The sequence below is a fragment of the Neomonachus schauinslandi genome, chromosome 2 (assembly GCF_002201575.2).
Source record: "Neomonachus schauinslandi chromosome 2, ASM220157v2, whole genome shotgun sequence".
NCBI lineage: Eukaryota > Metazoa > Chordata > Mammalia > Carnivora > Phocidae > Neomonachus > Neomonachus schauinslandi.
The window spans coordinates 74,293,036-74,311,491 of record NC_058404.1 but is presented as its reverse complement, the minus strand read 5'-3'; the positions used below and the strand labels follow the sequence as shown (position 1 = coordinate 74,311,491).

Sequence of the window (18,456 nt, the reverse complement as noted above, 5' to 3'; positions counted from 1 at the left end):
CATGTGAGTATAAAAAGGGGACTTGGCTTGGTGTGGGGTTTTGTGGAAGTCTAGAGAAAGTGACATTGGGGCTAAGCTCCAGAAGGATGTAAAGGAGCTGACTAAAGGTGTGTGGAGGAAGCAGACTTTAAATGGAAGGAATAGAATATGCAAAAGCCAATTGAAGAGAGAGGGAGAGGGAGAAACTCTTAAGCAGGCTCCACGCCCAGTGGGGGAGCCCGACTTGGGGCTCAGTCTCACAACCCTGAGATCATGATCTGAGCAGAAATCAAGAGTCGACCACTTAACCAACTGAGCCACCCATGCACCCCTAGGTTTTTTTCTTTATTCCTCTTACACCTCATAACATTCTGGCTTTCTATTTGTATTTCTTCCTTTAAATTTTCAAGACATGCACTTTTCAAAGATTATTCAGTAAATTTTTTAAGGTGCTTGTTTTGGGCTATTATAATGCCTAATCCTAAAGAAATATTGTATAAAGGTATTATGACAAACTTCTTGCTGACAAGCAATATACAGTCTAATGGATGATATTTAGTAAAATGCTGAGTTAAGCATGAGAAAAAAGAAGTAGAGCATTTGATGAAGAAGAGCATTAACGTGGGTTCTTAGAACTACCTGCTAGGCTAGGTAGCATGACTTGAATAGAACCACACAAGAATGAGTAATATGAGCATTGGTGGAAAAGGTCAGAAAAAAAATTCTTAAAAAAACCCTAGAACAGGAGCGCCTGGGTGGCTCAGTCAGTTAAGCGTCTACCTTCTGCTCAGGTCATGATCCCAGGGTCCTGGAATCGAGCCCCGCATCAGGCTTCCTCCTCAGCGGAGAGCCTGCTTCTCCCTCTCCCTCTGCTGCTCCCCCTGCTTGTGTGCTCTTTCTCTCTCTGTCTGTCTCTCTCTGTCAAATAAATAAAATCTTTAAAAAACAAAACCCTAGAACATAGGGGCACCTGGGTGGCTCAGTCGGTTGAGCTTCCCACTCTTGGTTTAGGCTCTAGTCATGGTCTAGGGTTTTGGGATCAAGCCCTCCCTCAGGCTGTGTGCTCAGCGGGGCGGCTGCTTGAGATTCTCTCTCCCTCTTCCTCTGCCCCTCCCCACTGCACATGCGTGCACGGGCTCTCGCTCTCAAATAAATAATCTTAAAAGAAAGAAACCCTGGAACATATGTTTAAGTTAGCTGTACATTGTTGTTAAATGTTCTGTTCTCAGAGTGTAGTATAACTGCACATGGATTTTTTTAAGAAAAATAATGTTCTATCATAACAAATTTTGATGAAGCTTTTCCATTAAGTTTATAAACAGTTCTTAGGTACACAGGATCAGAATTTTTATAAGTTGTATAAGAGATTGAATTCTTAATCTTAAAAAAAAAAAAAAGGTAGTTTTCCAAGGTATGATACAGAACCATACTTAGGACAGAAAACTATTTTATGAATGTAAAGATGAGTGCAAACCGGCCGTTGGTTTAACTATAGGTTTTTGTTGTCCAGTGTCCAAAGGCCAGTGAGAACAGGGTCACCTAATAGATGAAAGGAAACATTCAGTTCCTTAACTATTCTTCTGTACCTAAATTAATTTTTGATTTTATTTTATTTAAGATTTTATTTATTTATTTGAGAAAGAGCATGGGGGGAGGGGCAGAGCCAGAGGGAGAAAGAGTCTTAAACAGACTCTGTGCTGAGCGCAGAGCCCAACTTGGGGCTTGATCTCAGGACCCTGAGATCCCGACCTGAGCCGAATGTGAAACCAAGGGTCGAACACTTAACCCACTGTGCCACCCAGGCGCCCCTGTACCTAAACTAATTTTTGTCTAGGAGCTTAAATGCTGTCTTGAATGATTTGTGGTACTTAGTATTTCCCCTAGCAACTTGAAAGTTTCTTTCTTCCCCTATTAGTTACCCTGCTGTCCATGGCTCTCTCCAGTAAGTAAAGCACATACCATACTGTGCTATGAATGAATGTCTATTAGTCTGTTTCTTTCCCTAGATGTAAGCTCCATGGGTGCATCTGTAGAGCATTCTCTTTCTCCAGCTAATGATTTGGTGAACACTGATCTTTGAGTAATCTGTATATGAAGGAGTTCTTTATAAGTATTTTGTATATCTATATGTATATCTATCTACTCTGTGATCTAGGTGATCATATACCAGTATACAGATGATGATACTGAGGTTCAGAGAGGTTGAATAATTTGCCCAGTCTCAAAACCAGACCAGGATTCACATCTAGATCTGTTTGACTCTACAGCCCTGCTTTTAATTGACGATGATGTTATAATGCTGCTCCGAGTAAGTTTCTTAAAATAGCAGAGGGAAAAGATGGTAGATAACCTTGGAAAACAGAAGCCATATTGGCCATATCGAAACCTGGAGCTATTGGAAGGAAGGGAGGCAGGGGAGGGAGCTAACACTATAAACCGTAGAACAAAAGGGCAATAGATATTTTTGCTAAAGAGGGAAAAAAACCTGTGCATTGAGAATTTTAACATGCCATTGGCTACAGAATTAGAAGACCTTAGCGCTGTTCTGAGACCTATTGCTACTGGAGCTTGTGTTTCATCGGTTATCTGCTTTTCAATATAGGACTGCCCTTTTTTCCCTCCTAAGATGCTTTTTTTTTAACCTGTTTGTCCATGATTTGTTGAAACCTATCCCAATGAGTCAGAAAAATAAAATCTGTGCTTCTACACTCCACTTGTAGTTCATATTTGTCTTTCCTTCTCTTACCCCCTTCCCAATGCCCACACCCATGTTTTTGATAGTGCCTTTTTCTCGGCTGGTAGTTGCTTTGACATGACAGGTATTTCCAAAGCTATTGCAAAGTAATAAAATTATACTTCACAAACCTAATAAAAGGCCAAGACAGATACACTTTTCTGTTTGTTATTTTTCTGGTTTCTTACTTACTAAAAAAAGATCAGTGATGGGCAGAGAAAGCATATAATTATACATTTTTAAATAATTGGCGGTAAAGAATGGAGTTAATTCTTTACATTTTAGTAATTGGAGACTTCTTACTAAACGATTTTAGGGGCGCCTGGGTGGCTCAGTTGGTGGAGCATGTGACTCTTGATCTTGGGGTTGTAAGTTCAAACGCCATGTTTGGTGTAAAGATTACTTAAAAATAAATTTTTTAAAAAAGAATGATTTTGTTTCAGCTTTTCCTCACATATTTAAGCCAAGCTACTACCTCAGTGTTGTTGTTCACTTAATATAAACCCTTATTTTATAGAATTATTGGGAGAACCAATAATTGCTTTGAAGAAACTTCACAATTACAAATATATTAAAACTAGTAACTCTTGGGGCGCCTGGATGGCTCAGTTGGTTAAGCATCTGCCTTCGGCTTAGGTCATGATCCCAGGGTCCTGGGATTGAGCCCCGAGTCAGGCTCCATGCTCAGCAGGGACTCTGCTTGAAATTCTCTCCCTTTGCCTCCCCTCCCCAAAATAAATAAATCAATCTTTTAAAAAAATGAAGGTATGTAATTAATCTAAATTTGATTTGGAAGAAAAGTTCATTTGGTAGAAATACAGTGTCTTTTTGTGATTTTGATGCCTGTGAAGTAATACTTTAAATTTTTCAGTCAGTTAACTTTGTAAATGGTATTTATCTTCTATTGATATATGCTGTGTAGGCAGGAGAAAGTTTTCAAGGTAACCCATTTGGCATCAACTCTCAGTCCTGCTCTTAAATTTCTCTTACCCAGTTTCTATTTAAAACCTCAGCTTGTCTCTTAGTAGTCAGTGTTGAAGTTTGTTTTGCCCTTTAACAATTAAAGTATTGTATGGCATATTTTAGGTCATTCACCAGATGTTGCTGTAGTGGTTTTGCTTATGTCTGAGCTGGGTTGCTCATTGTTTGGCAGATCTTTTTTTTTTTTTTAAATTTACTCCTGAGAATTGTTTTGGTTTTTGTGGTTTTTTTTAGATTTTATTTATTTATTTGAGAGAGAGAGAGCACATGAGAGGGGGGAGGGTCAGAGGGAGAAGCAGACTCCCTGCTGAGCAGGGAGCCCGATGCGGGACTCGATCCCGGGACTCCAGGATCATGACCTGAGCCGAAGGCAGTCGCCCAACCAACTGAGCCACCCAGGCGCCCTGTTTGGCAGATCTTTATGAAAGTTCTTTGTAATTGAGTTCACAATGATGTAGTGTATTTCTAAATTACTGTAATTGTTTCTGATGTTAGGTTTTGAAAATTTGTCAGATTTGTCATCATCCTGTTTCTCCCTGGAGTTGTTACCTCTATCTTTTTTTGCTCCTTTTTAAAATCTCTGCTTTTCTGTTGTATGTCACTTATCCTTATAACCACTTTAAATCGTTTCTAAGTTAGGACATTCATAAATAAATAGTTCAATATAAATTTTTTTCCTGCTCTGTAAGTATGGAAAGAGTTATCAAAGTTTAATATTGCATTATTCTTCGTAATTTTAGAAAGAATTAACTTTTATTTCACCTCCTCCAACCTTTGTGTTAGATCTTTGTCCCGAGGATATTTAAATGTAACTTTAGAGCCAACAACAAAATTAGGAAGGAGGCTAAAGCATATCTTCCATACATTTCTACCCTTCCTTTAAGTGCTCTGCCATACCTTTTTTGGTTTCAGACTTTGTTTAAAAGCTTTCCAAAGTGTGTATTGCCTTATGAGTAGAGAGTGAGGTTGGAATAGGTGAGAGAACATGGACCTGTCTTGGGAGAAGACATTCCACATCCCAGCCCATCTGCTTCCTAACTATCTAACCTCAGGCAAATTACTTAACTTTCTGAGTGTTTTATTAACTGTTAACATGGAGAGAACAGAAGCCTGTACAGAGTAGAGGTAAGGGTAACATATTTTCTCTCAGATGCTTCATAGGGCAGCTGGGTGGCTCAGTTGGTTAAGCCTCTGCCTTCGGCTCGAGTCATGATCCCTGGGTCCTGGGATGGAGTCCCAAGTTGAGCTCCCTGCTTGGTGGGGAGTCTGCTTGTCCATCTCCCTCTGCCCCTCCCCCTGCTTGTGCTTGCACTCTGTCTCTCTCTCAAATAAATAAATAAAAATCTAAAAAAACAGTGCTTCATAAAAGTGTCACCCACCATATCAAAATATAATCTACCAAAAATACTTGGCTGTTTTTTTAATTCTATGTGCACATCGCTTCTCATGATCTGATAACATAAATATAAACAAACGTAAGTCAAAAAAGTATAATGACCTAAAATATTTCCTCAAAACATTTTTGGCTTTTTGTACCTTTTCCTAAAAGTACAGTCTGACCTTTCCCCCACCTTACTTTCTTCGTCTCTCTTCCTAAGCCATTTCTGTTTGAGAAACTAGAATCTTTCCTAGATTGACCTTCACAAGGCCAAGTAGCCTAGTAAAGTGAACCTGATAAATAAGTCAAGTGACTTAAAATAACACTTTTAAGTCTCCTTAAAACTTCTTATGTATAGTGACAACAGTACAGTCAATACTAAGATTGCAAAAATTAGTTATCTTTAAAATTGTATTTGAAAAAAAATAAAAAATAAAATTGTATTTGCAACTGTTTTTCTAATATTACTTAATTGTTCTTAAACATCCTGGGGACTCTTTGTGGCTTCAGTCAGAACCGCGTTGACATTATATGAATACATATTGTAGTGCAAATTAGTTCATCAAAAATTTAAAGAAAATTAAGCAAAAATAGGTAGAAAAGCAAACGTTTTTAACTCATTTAGTACAGAAAGTATATTCATATTGATATTGATTTATTAATTTATTTTTATTTCCATTTACTTTTGGTAATGGTTAGTAATGGTTTGATTGTTTAAAAGATTGTTAGTTTACCATTCCTATTTAAATTTGCATCTGAGGGCACCTGGGTGGCTCAGTTGGTTAAGCCACTGCCTTTGGTTCAGGTCACGATCCCGGAGTCCTGGGATCGAGTCCCACATCGGGCTCCCTGTTGAGCAGGGAGGCTGCTTCTCCCTCTAACCCTCTCCCCTCTCATGCTGTTTCTCTCTCTCAAATAAATAAAATCTTTAAAAAAAAAAAGTAAATAAATAAATTTGCATCTGATTTTTAAGACATACTACCAAAACTAAAACTTGCACTCGGACAACACTTACATAATCAGTACTAATAGAAAAATGAGATACGTTATCTGTTTTGGCATAAAAAGGCTTCTGAGATTAAAGTAACAATGAAATTGTATACTTTATTTCCATAATTATAATTGAAAAGCTGTGAATCCCCAAAGGCTCTCTCTGTACCAGGGAACTGCTCTGGAGTGTGTGTATATTTTTAAAGGCTTACACATCAACCTTCTCACAATTACTGGGAGAATGTTTTTGCGAAAATGGGTATTGTGTCATTTTGTTGTGAAAACTAGAATTCAGTCTTAAAAAGCGCCCTCTTTCCTTGATTTCCCATGGATTAAGTTTCAGCGGGGTTGGGGAACATTTTGCATACAGGTAATGCACTGGGCTTGAGGCTTTGTTTAGTGGGCTACCAACCTTCAGCTACAAGAAGAGGCGTTTCTCTGTGTTGGGTTTGTCAGCAACCTCAAGGAGGTACGGAAACTGACTCATCAGTTGACATATGTGACATTTATGTTGACATTTGTGTTGACATTTGTAGGGTTAGCTAAAAATTGTGTGATGCTCTTCCCACTTTCTTTCCTACTGTAACTTTCAGACTGTTGTAACAGCTCTCTCCAGGTATAATACATGAACCAGACCCCCGTGCTCCGCTCTTGTCATCTCCTTTAATACTAAAACATTGAGGATTGAAATTCAAGTCAAAAATTCTTATGACCCAAAGAGCAATAAAATAATTGGCTAGAATCTATTTTTGAAAATTAGAATTTCACACTAAAAATAGAGAAACCCCTTAGTTGCTCTGTAACTCCAGGAACCGAGGATCATCCACAATTCAAAATAGAACAACAGAAAAGCTAAGTCATGCTTAGTAGGGCAAAGTGGAAAATTACTCTGTGACCCAGGTAGGTTACTAGTGCAAAAGCCTTAAAAAAAAATACCTCTAAATAGGTAAGAGTATTTAATTAATGGGCTGGTTCATAAACTTGTACATGAACTTCCAGTTGAATTTCATAAATCTCTAAAAGAGAAGCTAGTTTTTGTCCTTAAAAATAAATAGAAATAATAATGTTTTTCTATTGAAAGAGAGGCTTTCAACTGAAAGGCTTTTCGAGAGCCATTTGAGTTTCCAAATAGATAAACATAGATACATAGATATAGGTATAGATAGATAACACACACCTCTGTTTAGAAAGCAAGTTCTCAAAAACTTTTAATAGAAAGGAACTATAAAAATGATCTTACTCTCTTTCTTCACTATACTGCTATCCTGAACTCTGCCCAGTCTCAAACATAGTTACTCGCTCAGCATTTCCATGTGTCTGCCTGAAAGCCACGTCACATCTGTCCCAGACTGAGCTCTTGAGAGCCAGCTTGCCTTCCTCTACACTCAGCCCTCTCACAGCCTTTGCCATATCAGCCTATGGGAACTTTAGGCTTTCCGTTGCTCCGGGCAGAAGTCTTGGCATCTTTGTTCTTGATCTCTCGCGCCCCACAGCTCCACCTTCACAGTCCGTTGAGAATGCCTTCTCTTCTCTTACCACCCTCGTCCAGGCCACCATAGTCTCACTGGGTTATTGCTGTGGTATTCTAGTAGGTCTCCCTACTTCTACCCTTGTGTGTTTATTAAAGTAAATCAGATGTTATCATTTTTCTGCTCAGGGTCTTCCCCTGTCTTCTCATCTCACTCAGAAATGTAGCCACGGTCTCTATGATGACATCCGACATCCTGCATCCTCCAGCTCCCCATTATCTGTCTGACCACATCTCCTACCAGACCCCTACAACTCTGCCCCAGCCACACTGGCCTCCTTGCTGTTTCTCAAACACACCAAGCACAGCACCTGCCTCTGGACTCTTGTACTTGCTATTTCCTCCGTCCAGAATGTTGTTCTTCCAGCCTCATTAGAACACTTAAAAGTATCTTAAAGCACATCCCCTCACTTCCTTTGGGTCTTTAATCACATGTCACCTCAGACCAAGTCTACCTTTCCTATTTACATTGCCACGCCCTCTCCTATAAACGGATCTCATATTCCCCATTGCTGCTTAATTTTTTTGCGTAACACATGCCATCATCTAACATACTGTATATTTTACTTACCTTGTTTCTCTTTCTTCTCTCACTAGAATATAAGCTTCTTGAGAGCAGAGTTGTAGTTTTGTTGATTGCTTGCATTGCAGCCCCTAGACTAGTGCCTGACACTAGCAGACCCTTGGTAATATTTATTGAATGAATGAATGTAAATAACACTTTAGATGTGGTATTTTTTTTTCTCTGAATGTAAAGTGGGGATGACTGTAGTTCATTAGAACACTGTGAATAGTGCAGATCCTCAATGAAGTTATGATATAGACAGACTTTATCTTTCATAACCTTTCCCTTTTCTAATAACATAAAAATGTTAAGTATATTCAAAAGAATGTTTAACATAGAGGCAAAATATAAAGAGCAATGACAACAAAAAATAGCAGCCATGTTCCCACCACCCAGGTTAAGAAACAAAATCATCAGTATTTTTGAGGCCTCCTCTGTGCTTTCCCTTACCTCATCCTCCCTCTTCTCCTCCCTACAGAACCCCTCTTCTGAATTTTGTTTATTGTTCCTATTGGTTTTCTTTATAGTTTTGCCACGTGTGAATGTATCGTTCAGTTAGGCATATTTTTGAGCTTTATATAAATGGAATCCTACCAAGGGTGTTTTTCTGCAGCTTGCTGTTTCACTCTTATGTTCCTAAGGTTCATCCATGTTGATGCATGTGGGCTGCAGTTCATTTATTCTCACTCCTGTATAGTATCCCCTTTGCATGAAGAGACTGCAGTTTATTTATCCATTCTCCTGTAAATGCAAGTTTTGGGCTATTTCCTTGTTTTTTCATGGTAAAAACAGTGCTGCTATGATCGTAATTGTACCTGTCTCATAAAACACACGTGCGAGTTTTTCTAGGGTGTATTCTTATGAGTCAAATTGCTGTTCAGTAGGGTATATGCATCCTTCATTTTATGGATTAATGCCAAATTGTTTTCAAACGTAGTTGTACAAATTTGTACAACAATCAACAGTGCACGACAGTGTTAACTGTTTTAAGTTTTCTCAATGTAGAGGGTATAAAATGGCGTCCCAGTGTGGCCGGGGCACGGGCCCGCGAGAGCAGCCAGCTCCAGGGGTCCCAAATAGACCAGGCTTGGCCACTCGCCGCCAACAGAAAGAGATAGGCGGTGGTTAAAGGAGGAAAGAATTTCATTGCAGCCAACACATCTCAAAGACTGTCTCCAAAGTGCTGAAACTACTTCTGGGTTTATATAAGGAAACTTTGGGACAAAGGTGGGCAGGTACGTGCAGGTGGACAGGAAAGGTCAAGGCGATAGTTGTCGTGGGGTCAGTCACATGCAGTCTTGCGAGTTCACCGCAGTCCTTCTTGCCTGAGGGGGTAGTTTCGGTTCCCATCACAGGACGTTTTGCCTGACTTAAGAGATAAGCTAGGAAGAACTTAATCAATTAGAAGTTTTGAGGTCCTAGTGGAGGTAGCTGAAGCCCCTTTCATCAGGTTAGTTTTAATTTGCACTTCACTGTTTTCTAATGAGGCAGCATATCTTTTCAGATTTAATTGGCCATTCCTGTTTTCTCTTCTGTGAAATACCCATCCGTGTCATTTGCTCTTTTTAATTGGATTGCTTTTGTTTTGTCAGAGTTCTTCACATTTTCTAAATATATTATCCTTTGTCAGTACATGTAATGCAGATACATTTCCTCAGTTTGTAACTTGTCTTTTCACTATCTTTGGATGAATAGAAACTCTAAATTTTAATGAATTTAATTTCTCCGTCTTTTCCCTTATGGGTTTTTATCTTTGAAAAGTTGTTTCCTATCTGATGTGGTTTTGGAATATAGGTGAGCTTCAGTGGGGTGGAGTCCAGAGCCTACAACCAAGAAAGAATTGAGACATCTTTGGTGCAAAATGGTGGTTTATTAAAGCATGGGGACAGGACCTGTGAGCAGAAAGAGCTGCTGCACCTGGGTCGTGAAGAGTGGTGATTATATACTCAGGAGTTGAGGGAAGTAAGGAAAAGGGAGCTTTCAAAAGAACTTTCATAAGCTAAAGAGGACCGACCTACAAGATACCAGAGGCCTTGCCATTGTCAAGTTAAGGTTGTGTTCCCCTCTTGCTAGGTATCCTGGAAGAATGTCACTCGTGTCCGTCCCATCCAGGAGTGGAGGGGTGGGGTGGGGGGAGCTTGCAGGATGTCAGCTTATGCTTTGTCTTCAGCTAGGCTTCTGCTCCCTCATCATTTCTAAGGTCATCTGGGAACTTGTCCACCCTCTGTCAAAGCGTACTGCTCTTGGACCCCTCCTTTGACCAATCCCCGACAGCCTGTTTTCCAGAAGCTCTGAAACTCACACAGGCAGAGGTGACTGAGAAGAGCTCAGTTTCAGAAAACATTCTTATGTAAATAGGAATCAAATGAGAGCTAACCTGCAGTGTTTTATTTTACTTATTTTTCGCTAGTTATAATTTTAATTGACCAATGTCTTACAAGAAAGAGATTTTGGGGGGCATCTGGCTGGCTCAGAAGAGCATAGGACTCTTGCTCTCGGGGTTGTGAGTTTGAGCCCCACATTATGTGTAGAGGTTACTTAAATAAATAAAACTTAAAAAAAGAAAAAAGAAAAAGATTTGGTCCTGAAATCAAACCCCACACTCATGTAAGATGAACCCTGGTTATAACCTTAATTAGAATAATCTGACCTTTTCCTAGTAGATAATTACACAGGGTATCAATGTGTCATTTTAAAGCTTGTTTTAAATGTGATTGCAATGTGCAACTTTTCTGTTTGGACATAGAGAAAGGTCAATATGAATTAGTGGAATTAGTAGAAGTCTGTATTAAGAATGTTTTAAACAAATTTTTTATGTAATACTATTAATTTGAGTGGTGCTGACCAATGAATAATTTGGAAGAAGTGCCTCTGTGGTGCTTGAAAAATGTGTTTATTTTAGAAGCAGAGAATCGTGGGCCTATAAATCGACCCTTAAAAGTTCGATTGGGGCGCCTGGCTGGCCCATTTGGAGCGGGTGACTCTTGTTCTCAGGGTTGTAAGTTCGAGCCTCATGTTGGGTGTAGAGATGACTTAAAAATAAAATCTTAAAAAAAAAAAAAAGTTCTTCTGAGGTGATCCCTCGAGCAGAGGAATTCCTTCTGCAGCATCCCAGGCTGTTTTCTGCCCTTGGATTAAAGGCCATGTCAAGGCAGTCAGTGTTGATAAGCCAACTGTGCCCCTGCATCTTTTCAACAAAATTTATTTGCTTAGCACACACCTTTTTTTTTTTTTCATTGTGCTAAGATAAACTTCACATCAGTTTCTGTCTGCCTTTGGAAAGGAGAAAACTCTTGTCTTTCTTCTTTTACACTCATAGCACTTTTCAAACACCAGATGTGTGGGGTTTTTCCCCACACCAACTGATTCTCGATCCTGGACACCAGCTGGGTATTCTACAGTTCAATTCAGTTCTGACGCTGCCCCCACCCCCTCCACCTTCTGACACCAATCGCAAGTCAGGTTGTCACCAGTGCTTCTGACCATACATAAAAGGTTTCCACAACCCCCTCCTCAACTTGGATTGTATGCTAGAGTGTCTCACGGAACTCAAGAAAACCGTTTACTTACTAGGTTACCAGTTTATCACAAGGACTATTGAAGGATACAAATGAATAGCCAGATGAGGAAGCGCATAGGGGTCAAGGTCTATAAAGGTCCTGAGCACAAGAGCCTCTGTCCCCATGGATTTGGGGGTGCACCACTTTCCTAGCCTGTGGATGCATTCACCAACCCAGAAACTGTCCAGATCGCATACTTAAGGGATTTTATGGGGGCTTCATTACATAGGCACCATTGATGAAATCATTGACCCTTGGTGGATATTCAACCTGTAGCCACTGTCTCCTCCTTAGAGGTAGGCAGGTGGAGCTGAAATTCCCATCCTCTGATCACAGTTTAGTTCCCCTGACAACCAGCTCTTACCCTGGTTTTCTAGGAGCTTTCCAAAAATCTCATTAACATAAAGTCGGGTGTGGTTGAAAAGGGCTTTTTATTAAGAAGTCATTCCTTTCACCTTTATAGCACTGGGGCTGTTTCAGGAACAGGACAAGACACTAAATAATATAACAAAAGATGCTCCATTCACTCTTATCACTTAGGAAATAACAAGCGTTTTAGGTGCTTTGTGCCAGAAATGAGGATGAATGTATTTGTTATTCTAAATTACATTATCACAGTCTTCTTACAAGTTCCAAATCAGTTTCTAAATAAATGACATTTTATTTTACCAAGAAAAATCAATGTGGTTTGACCATCCAATAGGTAAACTTAGATTCCACTGAAATTGGATGAGTACTTACTGTGTGTCAGACAGTGTGCTAGGTAGTATCTCATGTCACTTAACCCTTACAGTGACACTACATATGCAGTTTGGGAATGGCATCCCTGATAAGTGGATAAAGACCTTGGCCAGTGAAGTTAGAAGCAACCTGTACCTGATGTCACAAAGAAAACTGGGAAGTGGTGCAACTAAGATTGGCACGCATGCCTCCTGATTCCAAAGCTCTTTCTGGCAGTTGCTGTAAAGGAACAATACTAATAACGGGAATATTTTACTGATGACCTAAATGAATAACAAATACAAATTTGGGGAGGCTGTAACCAGTATCAAACTATGCCTAATGCAATGGTCAGGTCTTCCTAGAACGTTGGAAGTAAAAGTCTTCAAAGATACTATATTACATTTACTCCAAAAATGCAGGTAGATTTTGGGACTAGTGAGTAGCATCTATGCCTCTCATTTGACTCTCTGTTCCCTAGCTGCTTTCTCTCTCCATTCCCTCATCTCGCAACCACCCGACTCCTAACCTCCCTAGGTACTTTCTCCTTTACTTATCACCCAGCTTAGCCTTTCCTCTTTCCAAGCCTATCCTCCCCCTTTTGATTTTCCTCCTTTTCACTGTGCTTTCTAAAACCCTTATTCATTGCTAGGAAAATGCATTCTTGACCTTTTTCATAGATGTATCCCTTGTCTTTTGTTGCATAACAAAGTACCCTAAACTTGGCGGCCTAGAACAGTAATGATTTATTATTTACCGCAATTGTGTGGGTTGGGTAGATGGGTTCTTCTGGTTTCACTTTCAGCTGGAAGGCCTGCTGAGCCCTGGGCATACCTGGGATGAAGGCCCTCTCTCCCTGTGGGCTTCTTGGAGGAAGGCTAGACTGCGCGTCCTCGAAAGGTGGCAGCAGTAGTCCAAGAGGGCATGCACTTGCTTATCAGGCCTCATTTTCTAATATTACATGGCCAAGCTCATTGCAGAAGACTCTCCAAGGGTATAGATAATACTGAGAAGAGTGATTCTTTGGGGCCATTATCGTAGCAGTCCAGTATAATCAAATATTTTGCTCACTTCCTAAATTGCCTTTTAGAAGCCTGCTTTCCCTAACATCCTGTTTCTTTAATGATTGCCCTTAGGTTGAGGTTCATCATCCTTTGAAATATCCCCTATATCTCAGAAGCAGAGGGCAGGGGAGTTGGAGTTCTCCTGTCCCAGTGTGGTTTTTTTTGAAGATTTTATTTATTTATTTGACAGAGAGAGACACAGCAAGAGAGGGAACACAAGCAGGGGGAGTGGGAGAGGGAGAAGCAGGCTTCCTGTGGAGCAGGGAGTCCGATGCGGAGCTCGATCCCAGGACCCTGGGATCATGACCTGAGCCAAAGGCAGTCGCCCAACGACTGAGCCACCCAGGCGCCCCCCAGTGTTCTTCTCCAATACTTCTTGAAAAAACTTATTCTCCCCAGAAGTGCTCTTTTTTTTTTTAACGTTAACCCAGTGTACTTTTACTACGCATTTATCATACTAATTTTCTGCTGCCGTGTGCCTTAATCCCTAGTACAGTGCCTGATACATGGTGTTAAATGTTTCGTGGTCCTTATTGTACCTGCTACCAGAGGTTTTCATTATAAAGGCCTTAATGTCTGGCCTTAATGTCTGACCAGGTAAATTTAAGATACACCCCTTTTAGTTCATTCAGACATTTTTTAGTTTTCATTGTTTATTGCTATGTGGTCCTTTTAAACTATATCCCTGCTAGAATTTTTTTTCCTCTTTATCAGAAGAAAAAAAAAAAATGTCTTTTGTTTTAAACAACTTTGAAGTAAATCCCAATGCCAGATGCCCTAAGGGTCTGAGAGTTAGCCTGACCTCAAGGCTTGAGATACTCATTTCCTGGGATGTCAATACTTATTGTTGTTTCTGGTCTCCCTTCTCTCTTTCCCCACCCCCTGAGGATAGAAACTCTTGAGGGAAGGGATTTTTTTCTATTTTCCTAAGAACAGTGTATGGTACTGTATTTAATGTATGACTTTTTAATTTCCCTAAAGGGAATAGATCGGTTTAAGAAGCTGTGTATTCTGTTAACCATATTCAAACACCACTGAGGGCATTAATTAAAAATATTACTAAATCCCCCCAGTGGGGTGGGGTGTGTGTGTGTGTGTGTGTGTGTGTGTGTGTGTGTGTGTGTGTGTGTGTGTGAAATACTTGGTCTTTATTAAAACAGCTTTTCCTGATGAGAGCTACACTATTTAGTGAGGACATGTGATAGGTCACCTTATATTTCATTGCCATTGGTGTTAACGCTTGGTCTTGTGACCCTGCCCTGTTTGCAGGTTAAAGTGCTGCACAATCAGCTGGTCCTTTTCCACAATGCCATTGCCGCTTACTTTGCCGGGAATCAGAAGCAACTTGAACAGACACTTAAACAGTTCCATATCAAATTGAAAACCCCTGGAGTGGACGCCCCATCTTGGCTTGAAGAACAGTAAAATCACACCCGGGGGGAAAAAAAAAAAAGAAAAGTCACGTCATTATATTTCTAAACCTAATAAGAATTAAGCAGAGTTGGGTTAAGATTAGGGAACTGGTGACCACAACCATTGTAGTGATTCTTGCACAAACAGCTTTAATTTTTCCCTTTTTCATACTTTAACAACTGAACTGTTAAATTTGATGGGAAGGTGGGTGATTTTAATGTAAACATAATTTCTATGATCTGAACACGATAATTTTCCTTTTTGAGAAATCCTTTTGTATTGTGAGGGTTGATGGCTATTTCTGTAGTTTGAAAACATCTAATATAGATTTGCACTGACCAGATATAAAAATTCAAGGTTTTTGGTCCTGGAAAGAGGGCCAGTTGTAGCTTTTCCAAAGGGAGGTTTACATGATTTGTATCAACATCAGATATTTTATATATGAATATATTAAACATCTTTAAGATATTCATTTTCATGTATTGTCTTAAAGAAAAAAGAAACTATTTTGCAGAGTAAAATTATATGGTGTTCCTGCAGCATCCACACAGAGGCGGCAGCTCTAATGAATGACTGATTGGCTTGTGGAGTTGTGGCAGATACCTTTTTAAAAATGATTCTGTACTATTGTAATTTTGTTTAAACTTTTTTTTTTTTTTTTTAAGACGCAGGAATCACACTGTCATTTCTGTGAGGCTTTTGAGCTTAAGAGTTTGCATCACCCAAAGTCATTGGGCGGTTATGTTAGCAATTTCTTATGATTCATAATGAAACCTGCTTAAGAGAATTTTTTTTGGCAGGTGGACTTGGGAATAGAAACTCTTGATGGTTTCTAGAGTAGAAATCTGTGCTTAGAAAGCGAGTTTTGGAGTAAATTCCATTTTGACAGAAGTGAATTCCTAGACAGCTTTCATTGACTTCCATATGTAACAATACCAGTTAAGCCTTAAATCACAGATATGTGCCTTCTCAGATACAGTAATTCTCATTCAACCAATGTACATAATCCATAAAGAAGCCCCTTTCAGATAATGTTTGGTGTGTCTCTTCCTTCCTTGGAAAGGAACACTGTGTATCAGTGTTGGGTTTCTTTGTATTCCTTAAATCGCGTTTCAGGTTTATGGTAAAATCAACTTTTGAATTTGCTCTTTGGTTTTTCTTCATTCCTTTTGTGGAATGAGAAGATTGAGGAATTTTTCTTCATTTGAGTAATGGAAAGGTAATCTGGGACAGTGTGGTGGTAACAAGAAAAGGGGATTGGAAAGGCCAGTACTGTTTTAGTTGCTCAGCACTGTTGGTTTTGTGTTATGTGGTTGACCTATCCGCTGTGTGGTTCTATCAGTAATGTAAGCCTTTTAAGTATAAGTTCTCTTGATTTTTGTCATAGACGTAAATTAATATGTCTTCATTTCTTTTGTGTTGAAATGAAGTACTAAAAAAATTACTGTTATACATGAACTTTGTGAACTGTAAGATTTGTTATATATGTTCAGATGCCTTTTAGCTGGCTTTTTAATTAATATGCCTGTTTTCAGTGCTTAATATGTACAATGTAATGTGATTGTAAATCATAAACCTATTTTAAATCATTCCTTCCTGTATATTTGTACTCTGACAGAGCCTTATTTTATTCTTCCAGCAGACTTACTACTTGTGATAGTTCCTGTACATTCCCCAGAATGTGCCTCTGGTGTGAATTTTGTATTCTTATTAAAAGTATTTGCTGCACTACCTTGTTTCTATGGCTCTTCATAATTTAAGAAGCAACTATCTGGAAATTCTGAAGACATATGATTTGTCTTTTCCTGACTTTAAGAACAGTACCAAAAAATGGTGCTTCTGTCATTTATAACAGCTTTTTCTCAGTAAGTTATTCTTTTTCCTCAATTGGAGTCTCCCTTGGGAGTGGAACACATCCACGCTTAGCACATATTGGTAACAATTTTAGTAGCTAAGGAGTTAAACAGTTTCAGGGACTGATGATTTTTTAGAATAAACTAAAAATATCAGTGATTGAGTAGTGGGTACATGTGCAAAAGAAAGAATTAACGTTATTAGCCAGTTGGTATATTTACTTTGTTAGGAAAGTAATTTATATTCATTGTAGAAAAAAGTTAGAAGATAATTTCAAAAAACTGAAGATAAAATAACTTCCCAAGTCAGTAAGTACTGCATGGAACCACCTAACTCTCCCCTGAAGTTACAGATTTTAGTTACCGATTATTTATATTATAAAGGTCTAGTTTGAATATCCTTTAACATGCACACCTTCATCTTTGTACTCTACCTAGTTATTTCCTTAGGTTAGAGTCTTAGAAATGAAAATGAGCCCTCAAAGTAGATACACACTTTTAAGATTTTGCTAAGCAGTGCTGGTGGCTTTCAAGAAAGATTTTGCCAGGGGTGACTGGCTGGTTCAGTGGGTAGAATGAGTGACTCCTGATCTCAGGGTCGTCAAGGCCCACATTGGGGCGTGGAGCCTACCAAAAAGAAAAATAAGAGTTTATTTGAACAAAAATGGACTCAAATCGGGCAACGCCAAATTAAAAATGATTAGAATCCCTCCACCAATAAGAGCTAGGGGAGAGACTTTTTAGAGACGTAGAAGCAAAGTGAGGAAAATACTTGATTAGCTATAGCTTAAGCAATTGCCTTATTTGGGAAGGACTTGTTGGCTGTTTGTGATTTGTTGTCTTTGGGTTTTGATTTAACCTTGAGGCATTTCAGGCTTGCATTTTGGTTTGTTTATGTAGGATACTAAGTCTTTAAAGCCACCTCAGTCTAATGGCCCCCTTGTTTAATTAATAACCCCAAAGCTTCTAAATCTTAGGGCCCAGGAAGGACCTGGGCTTGCAGAAGCAATTTAGCTAAAATCTATAGACTTTAAGAACCATCTTTTCCATATTCAAAGTACACTGCGCTGATGGTGTTACCAAAGCTTATCCCATAAGAGTGAAACTAGAAGCTTCCTTAGAGATGATCTGTTTAAGGTCCTTTTTTACAGGTAAAGACATGAAGGCCCAAAAATATATTAAACTGGCTTAGCCAGCCTCTGTTACCAAATGTAATGCCAGGTAAGTTATTTGCAACTAAATGTATGGTTTCCCCCTTTAAATCCTGCCCTTTCGACTGTACAATTAAATCAATGTGGCAAAAGTCATTTCTTCTCCTCAAGTACAATGTGTATTAAATGTCTTTTCAGTTGAAAAAATAATCCATTCACCCCTAAATGGATTCATAGTAGGCACATTTCAAATATATATGATACATTTCAATCCACTGATCTTAAAGTATTCTGAAAAAGAAATGTGAACCTGGAAAGTGCTATATAAAGTAAAATTAGCATATTGGAAAGGCTGAAGATAAGTGTCTTTTAATCATGGAACTGTTAATTTGAAGAAAAATGTATCTACCTCAAAATGTGCACAGTCTCCTTTTTCCTTCACTGGATGTGAAAAATAAAAGCAAATTATCTAAATTAATAGTTCAGTGAACATTTGTATATAATTTGTACTAATTTTTGTGAAATACCAAGAATGCCTGT

At 39.0% G+C, this 18,456-nt stretch overlaps 1 protein-coding gene across 4 annotated transcripts in view; it reads left to right on the top strand.

Annotated features, from left to right (window-relative positions):
• ARFIP1 (ADP ribosylation factor interacting protein 1) overlaps positions 1-14,937 on the top strand; it is a 112,764-nt gene extending 97,827 nt beyond the window's left edge. For all 4 annotated transcript variants that reach the window (XM_044912867.1, XM_021698859.2, XM_044912866.1 and 1 more), the window contains one exon: positions 14,769-14,937. In XM_044912867.1, coding sequence (XP_044768802.1) covers positions 14,769-14,924 — 156 coding nt within the window. In that variant the 3' untranslated portion in view covers positions 14,925-14,937. The remainder of the gene's footprint in view (positions 1-14,768) is intronic.
• The last annotated feature ends 3,519 nt before the right edge of the window (positions 14,938-18,456 follow it).